The sequence below is a fragment of the Pelodiscus sinensis genome, chromosome 11, assembly GCF_049634645.1.
Source record: "Pelodiscus sinensis isolate JC-2024 chromosome 11, ASM4963464v1, whole genome shotgun sequence".
NCBI classification, from domain to species: domain Eukaryota; kingdom Metazoa; phylum Chordata; order Testudines; family Trionychidae; genus Pelodiscus; species Pelodiscus sinensis.
Window position 1 is genome coordinate 39,178,982 of NC_134721.1, and position 17,524 is coordinate 39,196,505.

Sequence of the window (17,524 nt, forward strand, 5' to 3'; positions counted from 1 at the left end):
GTTATATTAATAAAGAAACAGGAATGCTAATGGATGAGAAGAATGGGACAATAATAGACTAAACAAAGGGCAACTTCATGTTATGAAGCATACAAGCACCTTGTATCATACTTCTTAAAAATTCCCATTTCTCTAACAGGGAGTTTAGGTATTGTTCAAATAGGTTATTACCTTTGTAATATTTATGTGTATTACCAGACTTGTTCATATAAGAAGAATGCTCTTTAAAATCTGTTAAAGATTTCCTGTAACTAGCAAGTTTATGGAAAATTATAAATTAATCTGCATATTTTCTTTGATAATTTCTCCAAACTAGGATGATGAAAGTATACCTGCTGTTGTTACTGACCTCAGCATTATAATGGAATGTGGTGAATATTCGGATTTAAGCAAGTTTGTGTCTTGGTAAGGGTTTTATGTTAAATAAATTATTTTTAGCTAATACAATATATGGTATAGTATGTATGTCATAGTATTAGAGAAGTGGGCTTTTTTGCATTTGTTGAAAAATGAGTGTGTGGGCTTTTTTCCATTTGTTGAAAAAGGTGCATAATTTCTTTGCTTGGTAACATGTTCAGTGGCTTTTACACACTTTGGGCATGTCTACATTGTAGCAGTATTTCAAAACGAATCAGTTATTTAGAAATAAAGTGTGCATCTGCACAGCAAGCCATTATTTTGAAATGTTGAGATGGCAGACTTCTGACCTCTGTAACCCTCATTTCACAAGGAGTAAGGAAAGTTGAAGGAAGAGACTTAATTTTAGAGGTAGAAGTAACTGGGGTGGTGATGTGGTTGGTGTCCACTATAGACTTCCAGATCAGGTGGATGAAGTAGATGAGGTTTTCTTCAGACAACTAAGAGAAGCTTCCAGATCACAGACCCTGGTTCTCATGGAGGACTTCAATCACCCTGACATCTGTTGGGAGACCAATACAAGAGTACACCTACAATCCAGGAAGTTTTTGGAGAATGCTGAGGAGAATTTCTTGGTACAAGTGCTGAAGGAACTGACATGGGGCCATGTGCAGCTTGACCTGCTGCTCACAAAGAGGAAGGAACTAAATATATGTGGGTGGCAACCTGGGAAGCAGTGATCAGAAGCAGGACCAATCCTAACTACATTATTCCAGCCAAGACTTTGTCAAGCTGGGACTTAAAAACTTCTAGGGATGGAGATTCCACCACTTCCCTTGGTAACCCATTCCAGTGCTTCACCACCCACCTAGTAAAATAGATTTTCCTAATATTCAACCTAGACCTTCCCCACTGTAACTTGAAACTATTGCCTCTTGTTCTCAGTAGTGATAGATGGCAGAACAGCCTCTCGCCATCCCTTCATGAATTTGAAGGCTGCTATCAACCCCTCCCCCCTTTCTCTTCTGCAGACTAAGCAAACCCAAATCTCTTACTCTCTCCTCATAGTTCATGTGCTCCATCCCCCTAATCATTTTGATTGCCTTCTGCTGGACCCTCTCCCATGTGTCCACATCCTTTCTATAGAACTGCACACAGTACTCCAGATGTGGCCTCACCAGAGCCGAATAAAGGTTGTTAATCACTTATTTAGATCTGCTGGCAATGCTCCTCCTAATGCCCCCAAAAAACATTTGCCTCCTTGGCTACAAGGGCACACTGTTGACTCATATCCAGCTTCTTATCCACTGTAACCCCCAGGTCCTTTTCTGCTGAATGGCTACTTAGCCATTCGGTCCCCAGTCTGTAACAATGCTTAAGAGTCTTCCGTCCCAAGTGCAGGATTCTGCACTTGTCCTTGTTGAACCTCATCAGATTTCTTTTGGCCCAATCCTGTCTAGGTCACTCAGGACCCTGTCCCTACCTTCCAACGTATCTACATACGTATCTAGATTGTCGTTGGGCTTGAAATCTAGCAAGCTTTCTATCCTTAACTTGCTGTCAAGAAGATGACAAAGATCTGTACCTTAGCACAAATGACAGAAAACAGCATGTAACCTCATTAGACTCTTTCTGCTCAGCTGAATAGAACTTTGAGGAGGCTGACCTGTAAAAGTGAGGTGCAAATACCTCATGATGTATCTTTCCCTGTCTATCTCCTTCTTTGCACCTGAGCAGACAGAAGAAACAGCCATTAGACTTTGGGAGAGGAGGCTTGACCCGTAAACTATCGTCAGTTATCCTGTCAGAAGGATGTGGTATGAACTTCACTTTGGATCAAATATAGTTTGTTAGGCCCTAGAAAGTGTGATAACTTTATTTGTCTTGAAACCATTTAACTTTTATGCCTTATTGCTTGTACTCGCTTAAAATCTTTTTGTAGTTAAATAAACTTGTTTCATTCTTTAATTGAAATTAATCCAGTGTGTTTAAGCTAAATTCTTTGGGTAACTTTATTTAAGGTGACAAGTTATTGTGTATTGTTCCCTTGAATGGACAACAGACCTAATATCTTTGGACTGTCCAGGAAAGGGCTGGTCAATACCATACATATTTTGGGGGAAAATCAAGTCTGCAAATGTGTTTGGGTCATTCTGCAGAAAGAACCAAACTGGTAAAAAGCCAGAGTGTAAGCCAAGTGTGTCTGGCAAGCTGAAGTTAAATTCAGTGAGAGCAATAATCCTAAGAGAGTTACTATCATTGGTGGAGAGCTAGAGAAGCTTGACCACTCTCTCTGAAATCTGGCTAATTGACATAGGCTCTTTGTGAGATGCTCACCTTCTTTTAGCATGGAAAAAGCAAACAAGACTATCACAAATGTGGAAGGGTTGGTTTTGCAGTCAGCTTCTTAGTGCGCATAGTTAATTGTCCCATTACAGTAGGAGGATGTATTCTATCATTAAGAATATTTTCTACAGATATCTTTGCCAGCATTATCAGTACCTATGTTCCACCTTTGAAGAGAAGGATTTGTCCTGTTAGCAAGCATCTATATCTGTTGGGATACTCCAGTGTTAAAGTTGCCTCATATAACGAGATGCAACTGCTATATACTGGCCACCCTGGAGGAGGAAAAATGAACAACAGTGGGCAAACATTACAGGTGTTCTGTGCCTGCCGAATACTGTGCATTACCTGTAACTTCTTCCATGGCCAGTGTAAAAGCAGGCTCTTTTCTGGCCAGGCCTCGTGCACATAGCCTTCCTAGTCCAAGATTACCTTCCCCTCTAACCAAAAATCCTGCACTATGTGACTTAAGATCAGTAAAAAGCAGGAGTAAAAAAACCAGACAGGTCATGCAAAGTTCGCGTCTGCCAAGAGCCATCTCACCCCCTCCCTTCCCCCTCAGTCCTGTCACTAGGCAGACAGAATCTATTAAGCCTATCACAATGAAGCACGGGAAAGCTCTTGCTCTCTCTATAAAACAGCTTCTCCTCCTGCATCCAGTTGAGGGTTCCCGAAAATTTGGAAGGCAGAACACAATCCAGGTCTGAGGGCTGATCACCCGATGGAAGGCAGAACACAATCCAGGTCTGAGGGCTGATCACCCGAGGGCTCCCTCCCACTCACCGAATCAACTGAATCTTCCGTAGAGCGTAACTCTGTACCGAATATGCTGTTGTCTCTGTTGTCCCTTGTATGTCTGATAAGTGTGAGTACTGCTGTCTGATATTAGTTAGAGGTTTGTTAAATAATAGTGTTAGGAATAAGTTAGTTAGCGGGTTGTGAATAGTACTGTTAGGAGTTAGATAGATGCTAGACCTTATGAATGAAATTAATGTAAATATAACTGTTAAAAATCCCTGGGTGGTTGATGATAATTACTGGGACTTGGAAAAACCTCAGGGAATTTTCCTTTATTGCACTGTATTTTGTTTCTTGTTCCTGTTAATAGTTATTTGGCACCCACGCCTGTAAAACAGTTAAATAGAAAGTTATAGTTAAAAGAATGTTAATAAAAGTTAAAAGATATTCAGTACAAGGTTGCCTATTTCTGCACCTCCCCGGGGCTGGCCACATTCCCGAACCTTCCACTTTACATCTACAGCCAGAAGGTCTTCTGGAGACCTTTTGCATCTGGCTACTCACACCAACTGGGTTCAGTTATCACCCACAGAAAACACTGGACGGATATTCTCCATGTTCACCATTTTACTATAGACTGACACACAGACCATGTTGCAAAGTAGGATTTTCATTCAGGAAATTCCATTGTACCAAATAAAGCTGTTGACCCACACATTTAACTTGAACAACACACAAGACCAAGGAGGGTATCTTTAATGCACTAGACCTCTAAGAAACTGTTTCATTGATCTTGTTGCTCTGATTGCTGAAGCACCCAGGAACACGATAAAACTGAATATCCATGTAGCTACAATCTTCACTTTGGTAAAAAACTGTACAAAATAAAAGTTGGTTGACAGCATGTGCTTGAAAAAATGCACCCAGTTATTGAAGCAAAATACATATCATATCTCCACTACACATGAATGGTGATCCTGGATGTGTTCTATCCTCAGAGTGTCCAACAGTTCATTGCAGTGAAGAGCAAGGCAATGAGGACAATCATATTCTCTGTCTGCATGAGAAGATCCATGTTCTTTCAGAAGTAAGATCTAAGATGCATGATAGCATTCAGAAAGCAAAAGGTCTTCAGCAAAGAGGACTACCCCACTCAAATCTCTTAATAGAGATATACTAACTAAGAGAAGCAAAACAGATCCAAACTCTGTTCATGTGAAATCACTGTTTCTGAAGCAGCTAAATACAATCCCCAGGCAATCAAAGAACTTAGAACCATGTATAATTGAGCTCAAAAAGGAAATTGAGCTAAAAAAGGACCAGGAAAGGCTGCAGGAAATGATGGAATTCCAGTTCAAGTGCTGAAACAAAGAGGACAAGGTGTGCTGAAACATCTGTACAATATCTTGCTTGCCTTGGGGAGGAAGGAGGGATACCACAAGATGTGAATGGTGCCAATCTACTATATGTTTGAGAGAGTCTTGTCTGTCTGTTCAAGAACTTTTCCTAAATGGTAAGAGCTAGGACCCCCAAATTCAGTATACAGCTTCCCCTTATAACTTAAAGTAGGAGTTGGGGACCTTTTTTGGATTTGGAGCTGCTGACCTACAGACAAAGCAGTTGTAGGCCACACACGAGTGAGAAGCAAAAAAAAAAAAAAAAATCCCTTGCTGATGTGGCTCCCTGACTCTGAGAAGGAGAAAGACATTCCCCGATACACTAGAGCCTAGGGAAGCCCAGGCTAGTAGATTGGGTGCGCTACAGCCCCATGGGGGGACAGTAGGAGGACTGGAGCAACAGTGCAGACTCCCCAATAGTGGGGGGGGGGGGAAGGGGTGTTGACTTAACACAAGATAAGTGTTTGACGGTTCCAGAAAAGTGGGGTGTGCCTGGAATGGGAATTCTTCTCATAAAACCAAATAGAAAAAAGACACAATTACCAAATTAAGTACAGTCTTCAAAAAAGACAAATGAACGATTATTGAAAGAGGGCTCAGTGGTCTCAGGGAGGTGCAGGGGCTCAGTGCAGATGCGGAGGCTGCTACCTCTGCTCATTGGCCCCAGCACAGAGCTGCCACAGCAGCTCCGTTCTGGGCTGGTGGGTCAGGGAGAGGAGGAGTTGTCTCCCCTTCAGCTGTGGCAGCCCTGTGGTGGGGCCATGGAAGGGGGTGCCTCATTCCCCCCGCCAATCCACTCCTCCTGAGCTGTGTCTGCTCCATGCTGAGGCCAGAGGAGGAAGCACCTACCCCTCCCAGCCATGGCATTCAATCCAAGGCTTCCCCAAGCTGCTGCTTCTCTGGTTCCCACCCAGCCTAACCTGGACCTGCCCCAGATGTGTCCACTGGTGCTTCAGTGACCATGGAAAGGTGCTTTTCCGCTGGCCCCAAGCTGCAGTGGTAAGAGAGCACTAAGGTAGTCCTCATTCTTTGAGGCTGCCTGCATGCTGAGCTTTCATTCTCTGATACTTTGTCATGTTTGCTTATCTAACACCCAGGATATAATAGCTCTCCCCACAATATCAGATGGAAATCTTTTCAACATTACATGTCTAAGATCAAAAAGCAAAGGAGAAGACTTGTTTTCCATAATGGTGCGGTGCTCATTGCACACAGTGAAGAGGAGTTCCAGCAAGTTTGCAATAGGTGTGTGCTAGTATGTGATGAACTTGGACTGGACATCTGTATAAAGAAGACAATATGGCGCAAAGTGTGTTGCATGGACCAGACATTTCAATAGCTACTGTTGTATTAGAAGTTGTTCACAAGTTCTGCTATCTTATTAGATAACTTATCTCTAGATCATGATCTAGAGCCCTGTATCCGAGCCCACAGTGTAGGGCAGCAGCCAGCTCCCTGATGTAGGGCTGAGAGCAAGGAGGCGGTAGGCGGCAGCTGGTGCACACTGGGAGTCAACTTAAAAGCCGGCTGCCACCCTACACTGTGGGTTCTCCAGCATAAAGCTTATATTGCAGACCCCTCAGCACAGCTGGCTCCCCAGGAGTAGGGCCAGGAGCTGGGTTCCAGCATGCACTAGCTGTTGGCCCAGCTCCCAGGGAGCCAACTGTGCTAGAGGCTCTGAGGTTTATGTTTTATACTGCAGAATCTACAGCATGTAACCACTAAGACTTTTAACGGTTACATGGTTACCTAATTAACTACTTTTTAACATCCCTAGTTTTATTGAAACATAATTATAGATGTGAACTCAAAAACCTAAACTTCTGAGGGAAATAATTCAAACATTAGTTACTTCAGGTTTTATTAAGGGGTAGAACCTTTTTACTGCTTTTTGTTGTTGTTGTTAAAGCCAGCACAAAGTAGCCCTAATCATGGTTGAGTGCTTTGTGACTAACATAATGTAAATGATTAATGACAAAAATAGTAAGGCTCCATCCTATGGTCCTTTTGCAGGCAAATTCCATTAAGGTAATTATTTTCATGTGGAAAAAATACAGGCTTAAGCTAATGTAACTGTGCCAGAAATGTATAAACAACTCTGTTTTAAGCTAAAATGTATGATTTGATTAAAAGAACATCTTGTTGCTCCACTATCAAGGCTAACCTTGAGTAATTAAACATAATGCAGACAGAGGTTAAGAGATTGATTGTATCTCAAATATGTAATTGAGTTGTGCAAAGCCTAGTTAATAGCTGAGAAATTCATAGTAGTCTTGGCATGAAATAACCATCTATATGACTAGAAAGTAATGTGTGGGAGTGGTATATATATTTTTTGAAATGTTTGAAAATATTGATGCTGAAAATAAATGGAGTTTATATTGCCATGCCACGAAGTTGAAAATGAGCTAATGACCCTTGATAATTGCTCAGATGTACTGTGGTCATGAAGACTGTATTCTGGTGGCCCAAGAAAGTAAGAAGAGTTTCTGTTGTTACAGAGGTGTGTGTGAGAGTATAGGCAGACAGAAACCTTTACTTGAATCCTTAAGCCTCTAGTGCTGGGTGGGGAGGGCAGAAGTTGATATAGAAATATGAAAATCAATACGTATTAAGATAAAAAATGGCTATACCTAAAAGAGATGTTGTAATGCTAAAACTACATTTCTTGTTTTCATTCTTTCCTTTTGATAGCATGTACTTTGAGTCCCATATTTTCTGTTCACATCCTGCTAGTAGTACAGGCAGTCCCCGGGTTACGTACAAGATAGGGACTGTAGGTTTGTTCTTAAGTTGAATCTGTATGTAAGTTGGAACTGGCATCCAGATTCAGCCACTGCTGAAACCGATCAGTTTCAACAGTGGCTGAATCTGGACGCCAGTTCTGACTTACATACAGATTCAACTTAAGAACCCCAGGCATCCCCAAGTCAGCTGCTGCTGAAACTGATCAGTGGCTGATTCCAGGAAGCCCGGGGCAGGAGCTTCCTGTAGTCAGCTACTGGTCAGTTTCAGCAGCGGCTGACTTGGGGACGCCTGGGGCAGAGCAGCTGGGGTGCTCCTGGGTTGGTCCAGTAGCGCCGCTGGACCAACCCAGCAGCACCCAAGCTGCTCTGCCCCAGGCGTCCTGATTCAGCCGCTGCTGAAACTGACCAGCAGTGGCTGAATCAGGACACCTGGGGCAGAGCAGCTGGGGTGCTGCCGGGTTGGTCCTGTAGCGCCCAGAGCGGCGCTACAGGACCAACCGGCAGCGCCCCAGCTGCTGTACCACAGGCTTCCGGAGCAAAGCCGCAGAGCACGGGGGCAGTAGGACAGCCCAGACGCGCCGTGGCTGTCCTGCTGCCCTCGGGCTCCGCGGCTTTGCTCTGCTTTGCTCCCTATCCCTCTGGTCTGCAGACCAGAGGGACGGGGAGCAAAGCGGCGGAACACGCGGGCAGCAGGCAGCCCAGATGTGTCTGGGCTGTCCGCTGCCCGTGTGCTCCGGCGGCTTTGCTCTGCAGACCAGGGGGACGGGAAGCAAAGCAGAGCAAAGCCGCGGAGCACGCGGGCAGCGGACAGCCCAGACGCGTCTGGGCTGCCCGCGTGTTCCGCCGCTTTGCTCCTCGTCCCCCTGGTTAGCAGACCAGGGGGACGGGGAGCAAAGCAGAGCAAAGCCATGGCGCACGCGGGCAGCGGACAGCCCAGACGCGTCTGGGCTGCTCGCTGCCCGCGTGTTCCGCCGCTTTGCTTCCTCTCCCTGGTCTGCTGGAGACCAGGGAGAGGACCCCGTTCGTAAGTGCGGATCCGACATAAGTCGGATCCGCGTAACTCGGGGACTGCCTGTAGTACAATAGTGATTTTAAAAATGAACATCTCTATCCTGTAATGAGTATCCTGCACAAATATCCACTGCATTAAATCAGATTCCTTGCAAGTGAAGGGTTCTTCCATTATGTAGCTTTCTGGGCTGAAGAAACCAATTCAATGAGTTTAGCTATAAATTATTTAGAAGAAAAAAATCCATGTTATATATAATTAGCATAGATGAGTACCAGATTTTTACCAGAACTACTGGAAGACACTACATAGATTGTTTGTTTGTTTTTCCATAGTGCTGAAGAACAAGGAAGCCTTTTGCAATTTTTCAGAAGCCTGTCATTCTTTGCTGAGTGGTATGAACATCGCAAATGCACCTTCCAACATTTTAAGGTAATGTTTGACAAGATTCATCCCTTATTATTTCTAAGTGATTAGATTAATAGCAGTTTTATGATGAAAGGGAAAATTGAACATAAAGCATTTTTGAATAATAGAGCAATCTTAATTTTGAGTAAAATTAATTTTTTAACAATATTAATACTGAACTTACAATTGAAGAAATAACATTATCCAAATGTTTATAAACTTAATGGCTATTTTGTGTCTCATGTATACGAGACAAATTCTTTATTATGTCATTTATGTTGTTTGTCATACCATTTTTCATATTCTTATTCAGACAAATTGCAAAGTCAGTTATAAAAGCATCACTGAAATTTGAAATACTGTTCTGATTGCAACCTTTCTCTAGTTAAGTGGAAGAAAAGTGTGTGTTGCCTTTTGCATGAAGGGGGAGAAAGGGGAAGTTTATGAGAATAGACAAGAAGGTTGAGACGCTGTTGGAACCAGTTCAGGAAAAGATCACTGGATTCCCTTTCCTGACTGAGATGGCAGCAGGGCCAACTTTCAGATTTTTGGGGCCCTACTTATTATTATTAAACTGGTGCCGCTATGCATGATGACATCCAAAGGATGATGACAGTCTTTTAGAGATGTGATTTTATAGTCTTCAGCAATACTAATGAAATATTTTAAAACAAATTGTAGACTAACATGGCAAATTCATAAACTGACAGTACATTGTATATACCTGGCTCAGAGGGGTAGCTGTGTTAGCCTGGAATGGAAAAAACTTAAAAAAGCAACACATGGCCCTGCAGCGCATTAGAAACTAACAGAAATATAGATGGTATCATGATCTTTTGTGGGCATAGCCCATTTCTTCAGATGAAGTGGGGCAGGCAAATACATTAAATGGCTCCATTACAACTTGAATGGTTCTTTCACAGGTTTGATGTTCTATTAATAGGTCTGACAGGCTTTTTCCACTGTTGAGTTAACTAGATCAGTGTTTCTCAACCTTTTATTATAAAGTACCCCTTTAAAAAAATTATAAGTGCCCCCAGTACCTATAGTTTTCAGACACATTTTTTTTTCTACCATTGCAACACATTTGTTTAAACAACTTAATCGTAGCTGGGCAGGCGATACATTTTTGGGTGTAAAAATTAAAAAAAAAATGCTATAAAACTTAAAACAAAAATTCAGTTTTCTCCAAATTTCAGTTGTGCTGATGTACCCCTCAGACTTCTCTCGAGTACCCCTAAGGGTACTTGTACCACTAGTTGAGAAACACTGAACTAGATCGTCTTTGGAGGAAGGAGACACGCCGAACAAGAATAAGAAGTAGCAGATGGGTGGACTTTGGACTAGTGATGCTCCAAATTTCAGAGGCCCCGTACAACTGCATATTCTATGTATGGGTAATGACAACTCTGAATGGCAGCATGACTGTAAAAATATCAGTGAGATATGAAATGCTATATATATTTACATGGTTTTTAAAAATGTAGGGGCATTTGATGTTTTTAAGTGGTGAAAATAAGGCAATCTTTTAGTAGCTACTAGCTGGAGTTACCTGGCGTTGCTCAGTCCCGCTCCTTGCTGGCCATTTCTTCCCCCTTTCCTCCCCCCTGCCAGCCCTACTTCCTGCTGGCTGGTTCTCCTTCTCCCGATCTCCCCTGGCCAGCCCCGCTGGCCAGCCCCGCTACCCCGACCCCTCATCCCCAACCAGCTCTGCTTCCCACAGGCCACCCCTCTCCCAATCTCCCCCAGCCAGCCCCGCTGCTCCCGACCCCCTGCCCCCAACCAGCTCTCCTTCCTGCCAGCCGCGCCCCACCTCCCCCAATCTCCCCCGGCCAGCCCCACTGCCCCCAGCCACCCTGCCAGCTCTGCTTCTTGGCCCCTCCTCCTTCCTCCTGGGCAGCCCCGCTTCCTTCCCGGCCGGTTTCTTCCCACTAGATCAAGTGTGGCCATTTTTTTTAAGACTACCTGGTAACCGTAGCTGTGGGGGCAGGGTGGGTGCCCGAGCTGTTGTGTGTGTGGGGGTGGGGTGAGTCCGGGGCAGCAGGCACATGACCTAGGGTGCGCGGGGCTGCCCCTGCAGTGCAGCACAGAGGGTTATTTTTTATTTTTACAGGTTGAGATCAGGCCCAAAAGTATCTTTAAACCTTCTCCTGGAGGAAAGGTTATCCTCTGGAAAGTTTGGTTGTGGTAGGTCTTATAGTGTCCAAGTTCTTAGAGCATAAACATACAAACGTTTTCCTTTATATATCATATATATAGTAGCCCAGTGTCTGAGAGTCTGTAACGCCGAAATGCTGGCTGTTCCCTCTGGGGGGCGCTGTTGCCTGAAATGCTGGCTGTTCCCTCGGCGTGCTGCATGGGGAGTGCGGGGCCCAAGCAGCCGCTTGCTCCTCTTGCTCCCCTGTGGCGGCTGGCTGAGCGGCGCAGAAGTCAGCCGAGCGCCACGGCAGGAGGCGAAGAGGGGTGGGGCAGCGACATGTGGCGTGACAGCAGCTCCAGGCCCTGCCCCCTGGCCGTGAACATCACCGCCCCGGCCCCCCTTCAGCTCCCACCATGGTGCTTGGCTGACTTGTGCGCCGCTCAGCCGGGCCGCTGCGTGGGAGCAAGTGACTGTTTGGGCTTCACACCCCCCATGCAGCACTGGGAGTGCAGAGTCCAAACGGCGGTTTGGGCTCCGCGGTCCCCCAAGTGAGAGCCAGGAGGGGGAGGAGAAGAGAAAAAGAGAGACAGAGAGCGGGGGGGAGGCAGAAGGAGGAGGAGAGAGAGACGTATGGAGCGAGAGACCGGAGGCTCAGGAGAGAAGACCAACGTGGAGGAGAGACCTGAAAATCCCGTCTTATGACAGGCTAATTGGCTAGTTATATTATAAGTGAGGTGTGTGTTTTGTTTTGTTTTTTTAAACAATAACTACTCCAAAATGATGTCAAAATAAAGGAACATTTGTAGGCTTTTGTCACCTTTAAACACCGTTTCTCAAATGTAATAAGCAATAACTTGAATTTGAGCCTTTCACATCTCTGGAAGGCTACATTCCCATTCGGAGCTGTTTTACGCAGGTGGAGGAGCAATTGTCACTTAATTGTAATAGGAGAATTTAATTAACTTTCATAGAATTGTGGAATCATAAGGTTGGAAGAGACCTCAGGTCATAGAGTCCAGCCTCCTGCTAAAAGCAGGACCAGTGCCAATTAAACCAGCCTAGCCAGGGCTTTGTCAAGTTCGAACTTAAAAACCTGTAGGGATGAAGATTCCAGCACCTCTCCTAATTAAATAGTTTTTCCTAATAGTTTTCCAACCTAGACCTCCCCCGCTGCAACTTGAGACCATTGCTCCTTGTTCTGTCATCTGTCACCACTGAGAACAGCCTCTCTCCATCCTCTTTGGAACCTCCCTTCAGGCAGTTGAAGACTGCTGTCAAATGCCCCCTCACTCTTCTCTTTAAATGACAGTGTTCAATTAGTTTACTACTTGCTTTTATTTTGTTTATTTTTCCTTGTAAATAATAATTTGTTCTTTGCTGGTTTTTCCTTCATTCTGCTATAGTATTTACTGGGAAGAACAGTGATTTACATTTTAAAAAACAAACCAATTGGCAAAATGTGACTCAGTCTACCAAGTCAAAGCAGTAACATTTATTTACTTATTCCTTAGAATTTTTATTTTAAAAAACATTAATTTCAAATTTTACTTCTTGTAGCCAAAAATAATTTTTTTTATATATGATATGACTGTATAATAATGGATCTCATAGTAAAAATGTTATGGAATTTACCTGTTCAAATCCTTAAAACTTTAATAGCATAAGATGTCATGCTATAATTTTTTCCCTAAAAAGCATAATTAGGGACAAAGATTTACAGGAAATGGCTTAACATTTACAGTATTTTGGACCTTAAAAAACCAACCAACCAACCAAATGTAAAATAAATATGCAAGAAAAAAAATCAAGCAACCTCTTTGCACCACATGTAGATTTCAGAACTGGCAAGGATCTTGAGAGGTTATCAAGTCTAGTCCTCTTCTCTCTTGGCAGGGTCAAGCACCATCAAATCATCCCTGCCAGATGTCCATCCAACCTGCCCTTAAATGCCTCTAATGACAGAGATTTCATGACCTCCTTAGGCAATTTATTTCAGTCAGTGCTTAATCACCCTGACAGGCAGGAAGTTTTTCTTAATATCCAACATAAACCTCCCTTGCTGCAATTTAAGCCCATTGCTTCTTGTCCTATCATCAGGTCAAGGAGAACAATTTTTCTCCCTTCTCCTTGTAACATCTTTTAGGTATTTGAAAATTGCTATCAGGTCCCCACTGTTTTCTCTTTTCCAAACTAAGCAAACTAAGTTCTTTCAGCATTCCCTCAAAGGTCATGTTTTCTAGACTTTTAATCATTTTTGTTGCTCTTCCCTGGACCTTCTCCAGTTTCTCCACATCTTTCCTGAAATGTAGTGCCCAGAACTAGACACTTTCTTCTTCAAGAGAGCTCCCTGTGGGTGCTCCACATTAGGTTGGTGCGTCACCACTGAGCCTCAGAGAGGAGATTTCATAGCAGTGTCCCTGGGGCTGCACATGTGCGTACCACTAGCCGCACACTATTAGGCTGCAGGCATTGTGCATGTGCGAGCCCCCCTGCCCTCCCAGCTCAATTCCTTCTCTACTACCTCCATCTACAGACGACTCAGCTGTGCTCCCAAGCTTCTTCGTGTCTCTATGATTATATTTCTTGAAAACCAGTTAAATTCATTGTAGTTAATTAGTGAGTTAAATAGTTAATTAGTTCATTAGTTTAAAAAAAAACAACCACCCCAAACCTATAAGGTTTTTTTTTTTCTCCCAGTTAATCCGTTCCTGCAATTCCTGACTGCTCCCACAGGCATGCCTGGCTCACCGGGGTTTAAGCGCTGCGCCTCATGGAAAGAGCCTATACCAATATAGGATGGTCATTCACAATGCGTCTGTTGCCTTGGAGAGCAGCATAACTCTCAGAAATGCCTTCATTGTGCAAAGCTAAAATCACAGGCGCAGAAAGACAGGGACCTCAGCCTCAAGTTATTTTTATTTGAAAACTTGTTTATACTAGTCTCTGACCCAGGCCAGCAGCCCGAGGAACATAAACAGTGGGGATCCCAGAAGCTCTCCAAAAAGCGAGCCTCCTCAGCACCACAACGGACTGTGGCATTGAAATGGCTGAGCCCCTCATGGCCAGTGTCGAGGGCACTGGTGGAACCACACCTCAACACGTCTGACACTGCTGGCATCTCCAGAGCCCCCAGTGCAGATAAACAGCGGGCATGCGTTAAATCACACTCTCAGGCATCAGGCTTTAAGTTTCCTGCCTCATTAGCTGCAGAACCATCTGGCATTGACACAATCTTGCCAACGCAGCATAAGAGCATGGTGCCGATCATGTAAACAGGCACCTCAGCTGCCACCACAGAGGTGCTTGATGCATCGCAAGTATCCTTTGCCCTGAGGCATTATTCAGTGCCTCAAATAGCCTCTGTGCTTCCTACTATGGCACTGACAATGCCTGTTGGGCATTAGACCCAACATAGGAATTTATTAGTCTCATCGACTTTTAACTCACCATTTTTAGAACCTGAGCACTCTCCCGCTCTGTTAACATCACAGGAATCACTTTCTCAGGAAAGATTTTAATCAGAATCTGATGATGAATTCTCTAGGGGGTTTTCACCGGAGAATTCTCCTTACACACATCAGAGTATTTACTCTTCCAGATTTGGGAATATGCCTTCATATTATGGCAATCCTTGGATATTCCACATGAGCCTTACTGGCAATACTGGGACAAATGGCAATATTATCAGAATCACCAGCATGGCCGGAAATGACACAGAGTGCAATATCCCCCCTCCAAACAAATACAAGAAGGGGACCCTCTCACACTGGAGGCAGAACCCCCTCCTCACCAAAATGACCTACCCCCCAGTGGAGGAAGGGTCTCTGGCCCCAGCTTCAACTACTTCAGATGACGCTGCACATTCCCTAGACCCTTTTAAACATGTAGCTGCTGAATTAAACATTCCTCTTCAAGAGGTTGCAGAAAATCAGCATGAGCTAACAGACATACTGCACTCAGTAACACCATCAAAAATAGCATTGCCAATTAATCCAGCAATAATGGAACTGGCAAAGACAGTGTGGCAAACTCCAGCTTTAATTTCTTCTACGGCTAAGAGAACCGATAAGAAATATTATGTCCCACCCAAGGGTTCTGAATATTTTTTTTCCTCACCTAGCACCTAATTCCCTCATGGTGGAAGCTGCACAACAAAAATCCAGACAGCAACAATACCGGTCTACTCCATCGGACCACGATAACAAAAGGCTTGATGCATTTGGGTGCAAGATATATATGTCTTCTACTTTACAATTTTGCATTTTGAATTATGCAGCTTTATTGAACAAATACGATTACAGAAATTATCCCAAACTGAATGATTTTGTTGCAGGTATTCCTGAGGCTGAGAGGCAGCAGAACAAAGCACTGGTATCCGAGGGTCACACAATTGCTAGAACAGCATTATAAGCCGCCTTAGATGCTGCCGATATGGCTGCACATTTTTCAGAAACAGCATTAGTAATGAGAAGGGCATCACGGTTTAGCTCCACTCCTTTCCCCAGAGAGATTCTATCTACAGTGGAAGATCTGCCTTTTGACGGTCAGGAGTTGTTTGTAGCTAACACCATCGAAATTGTCCACTCCATGAAAGATTCCAGAGCTACGCTTCAGTCTTTGGGGATCCACAACCAAGCACCTAGAATAAGGCAATATAAGTATCAGCCCTACTGAGACCTTGATACTCTCCATATGCACAACTTTTCAATAGACAAGACCAATAACGATGGGGCAGAGGCAGAAACCAATAGTGCCGTCTTCTCCCAACAGTCGCAGCAGTCCAATAAGTAAATTTGATTATCAGGCCGAATGTCTGGAGAGCCTCTCACCCTTCTTCAACAACTGGCAATGTATAACCTCTGATAGATGGGTCCTGCAGATAATTGAAAAAGGCTACCTTATTCCCTTTGTGTCCATACTCCCTCTCTATCCCCCTTCCTCGTCTCTTTTCAGGGACCACTCTCACGAGATCTTTCTTCAACAAGAAGTAGAGCATTTCTTACACATAAGGGTGATTGAGCCAGTCCCCATGCAATCTGGGAGCAAGGGGTTCTACTCCCATTACTTCTTGACTGAAAAAAGGTTCGGAGGTTGGAGGCCCATTCTAGACCTTTGAGCCCTCAAATAAATTTGTTCAGAAACAAAAATTAAGGCTGGTAATCCTTGCTACCATATTACCGGCATTGGAACAGGATGATTGGGTCTTGTCCCTCGACTTGCAAGATGCATACTTTCACATTACCATCCATACTGCACACAGGCAGTTTTCTTCGTTTCATTGTAGATTCTGAACACTACCAATGTAAGGTGCTTCCATTCGGACTTTCTGCAGCCCCAAGGGTCTTTTCAAAAGTGCTGGCAGTTGTCCCAGCATACCTTAGCAAACAGAGTTATCATATTTCCTCATCTAGATGACTGCCTCCTCAAGCTCATGCAACAATTCTTGCTACTCTCTGTTAGTCACAAGACACCTATTCTGATACCATAGCCTTCAGGTGAAAAAAACCAAATCGATGCGCTCTCCTACACAAAAGATACAGTTTATAGGAGCATGCCTCGACTCGACAACACTCACCACATACCTACTTACAGACCGTTTTAAAAAAATTGTGACCTTGGTTAAATACCTTACGATTCAGCCCCCGCACAACAGCACTCGAATGCCTTCAGCTGTTGGGACACATGGCGGTGTGTAACTTCATAGTCAACAATATGCTGCAAATGAGATGTTTACAGATCTGGCTGGGATAGGTGTACAAACCCAATGTCCATCCGCTATCCAAATCCCTAGCCCTTCCAGGGATAGTAAAGGAATTCTTACACTGATAGCTAAGCCCACAGGACCTTTGTTTTGGAGTCCCTTTCCACCCACCAGAACCAGCCGTTTCCATGACAACAGATGCATCTCATACAGGATGGGGCGCCCACTTACGACATCATACCTGCCAGGGCCTGAGGTCCAGCACTGACAAGAACTTGCACATAAACATCCTAGAACTGCAGCAGTCAGGAATGCAGGCATCAAATTCCTCCCATTTTGTCGCCAGTAGCCATGTCAGACTGTACAAAGACAATGTTGCAGCAATGTTTTACATAAATCGTCAGGGTGGAGCCTGATCTCAAGCACTTTGTGCAGAGACCAGAGCACTTTGGAACTGGTGCCTGAAATACAACACAATTATCACTGCAGTGCATCTTCCAGGCACCCTGTATACAACAGCAGATGCACTCAGCAGAGCCCTCCCAACAGAACATGAATGGAAAATGAACCAGCACTTATTGGTAGACATCTTCCATCTGTAGGGCCACCCAATCCTAGACCTGTTTGCCATGCAATCGAACAGGAAATTCCCCCTATTCTGTTCCAGGGTGGGCATAGTCA

At 44.2% G+C, this 17,524-nt stretch overlaps 1 protein-coding gene across 4 annotated transcripts in view; it reads left to right on the forward strand.

The window, feature by feature from the left end:
• Positions 1-17,524, forward strand: part of CENPP (centromere protein P) — a 296,833-nt gene that overhangs the window by 15,899 nt on the left and 263,410 nt on the right. For all 4 annotated transcript variants that reach the window (XM_075939714.1, XM_006127564.4, XM_075939713.1 and 1 more), the window contains exons 5-6: positions 317-405; positions 8,930-9,026. In XM_075939714.1, coding sequence (XP_075795829.1) covers positions 317-405; positions 8,930-9,026 — 186 coding nt within the window. The remainder of the gene's footprint in view (positions 1-316; positions 406-8,929; positions 9,027-17,524) is intronic.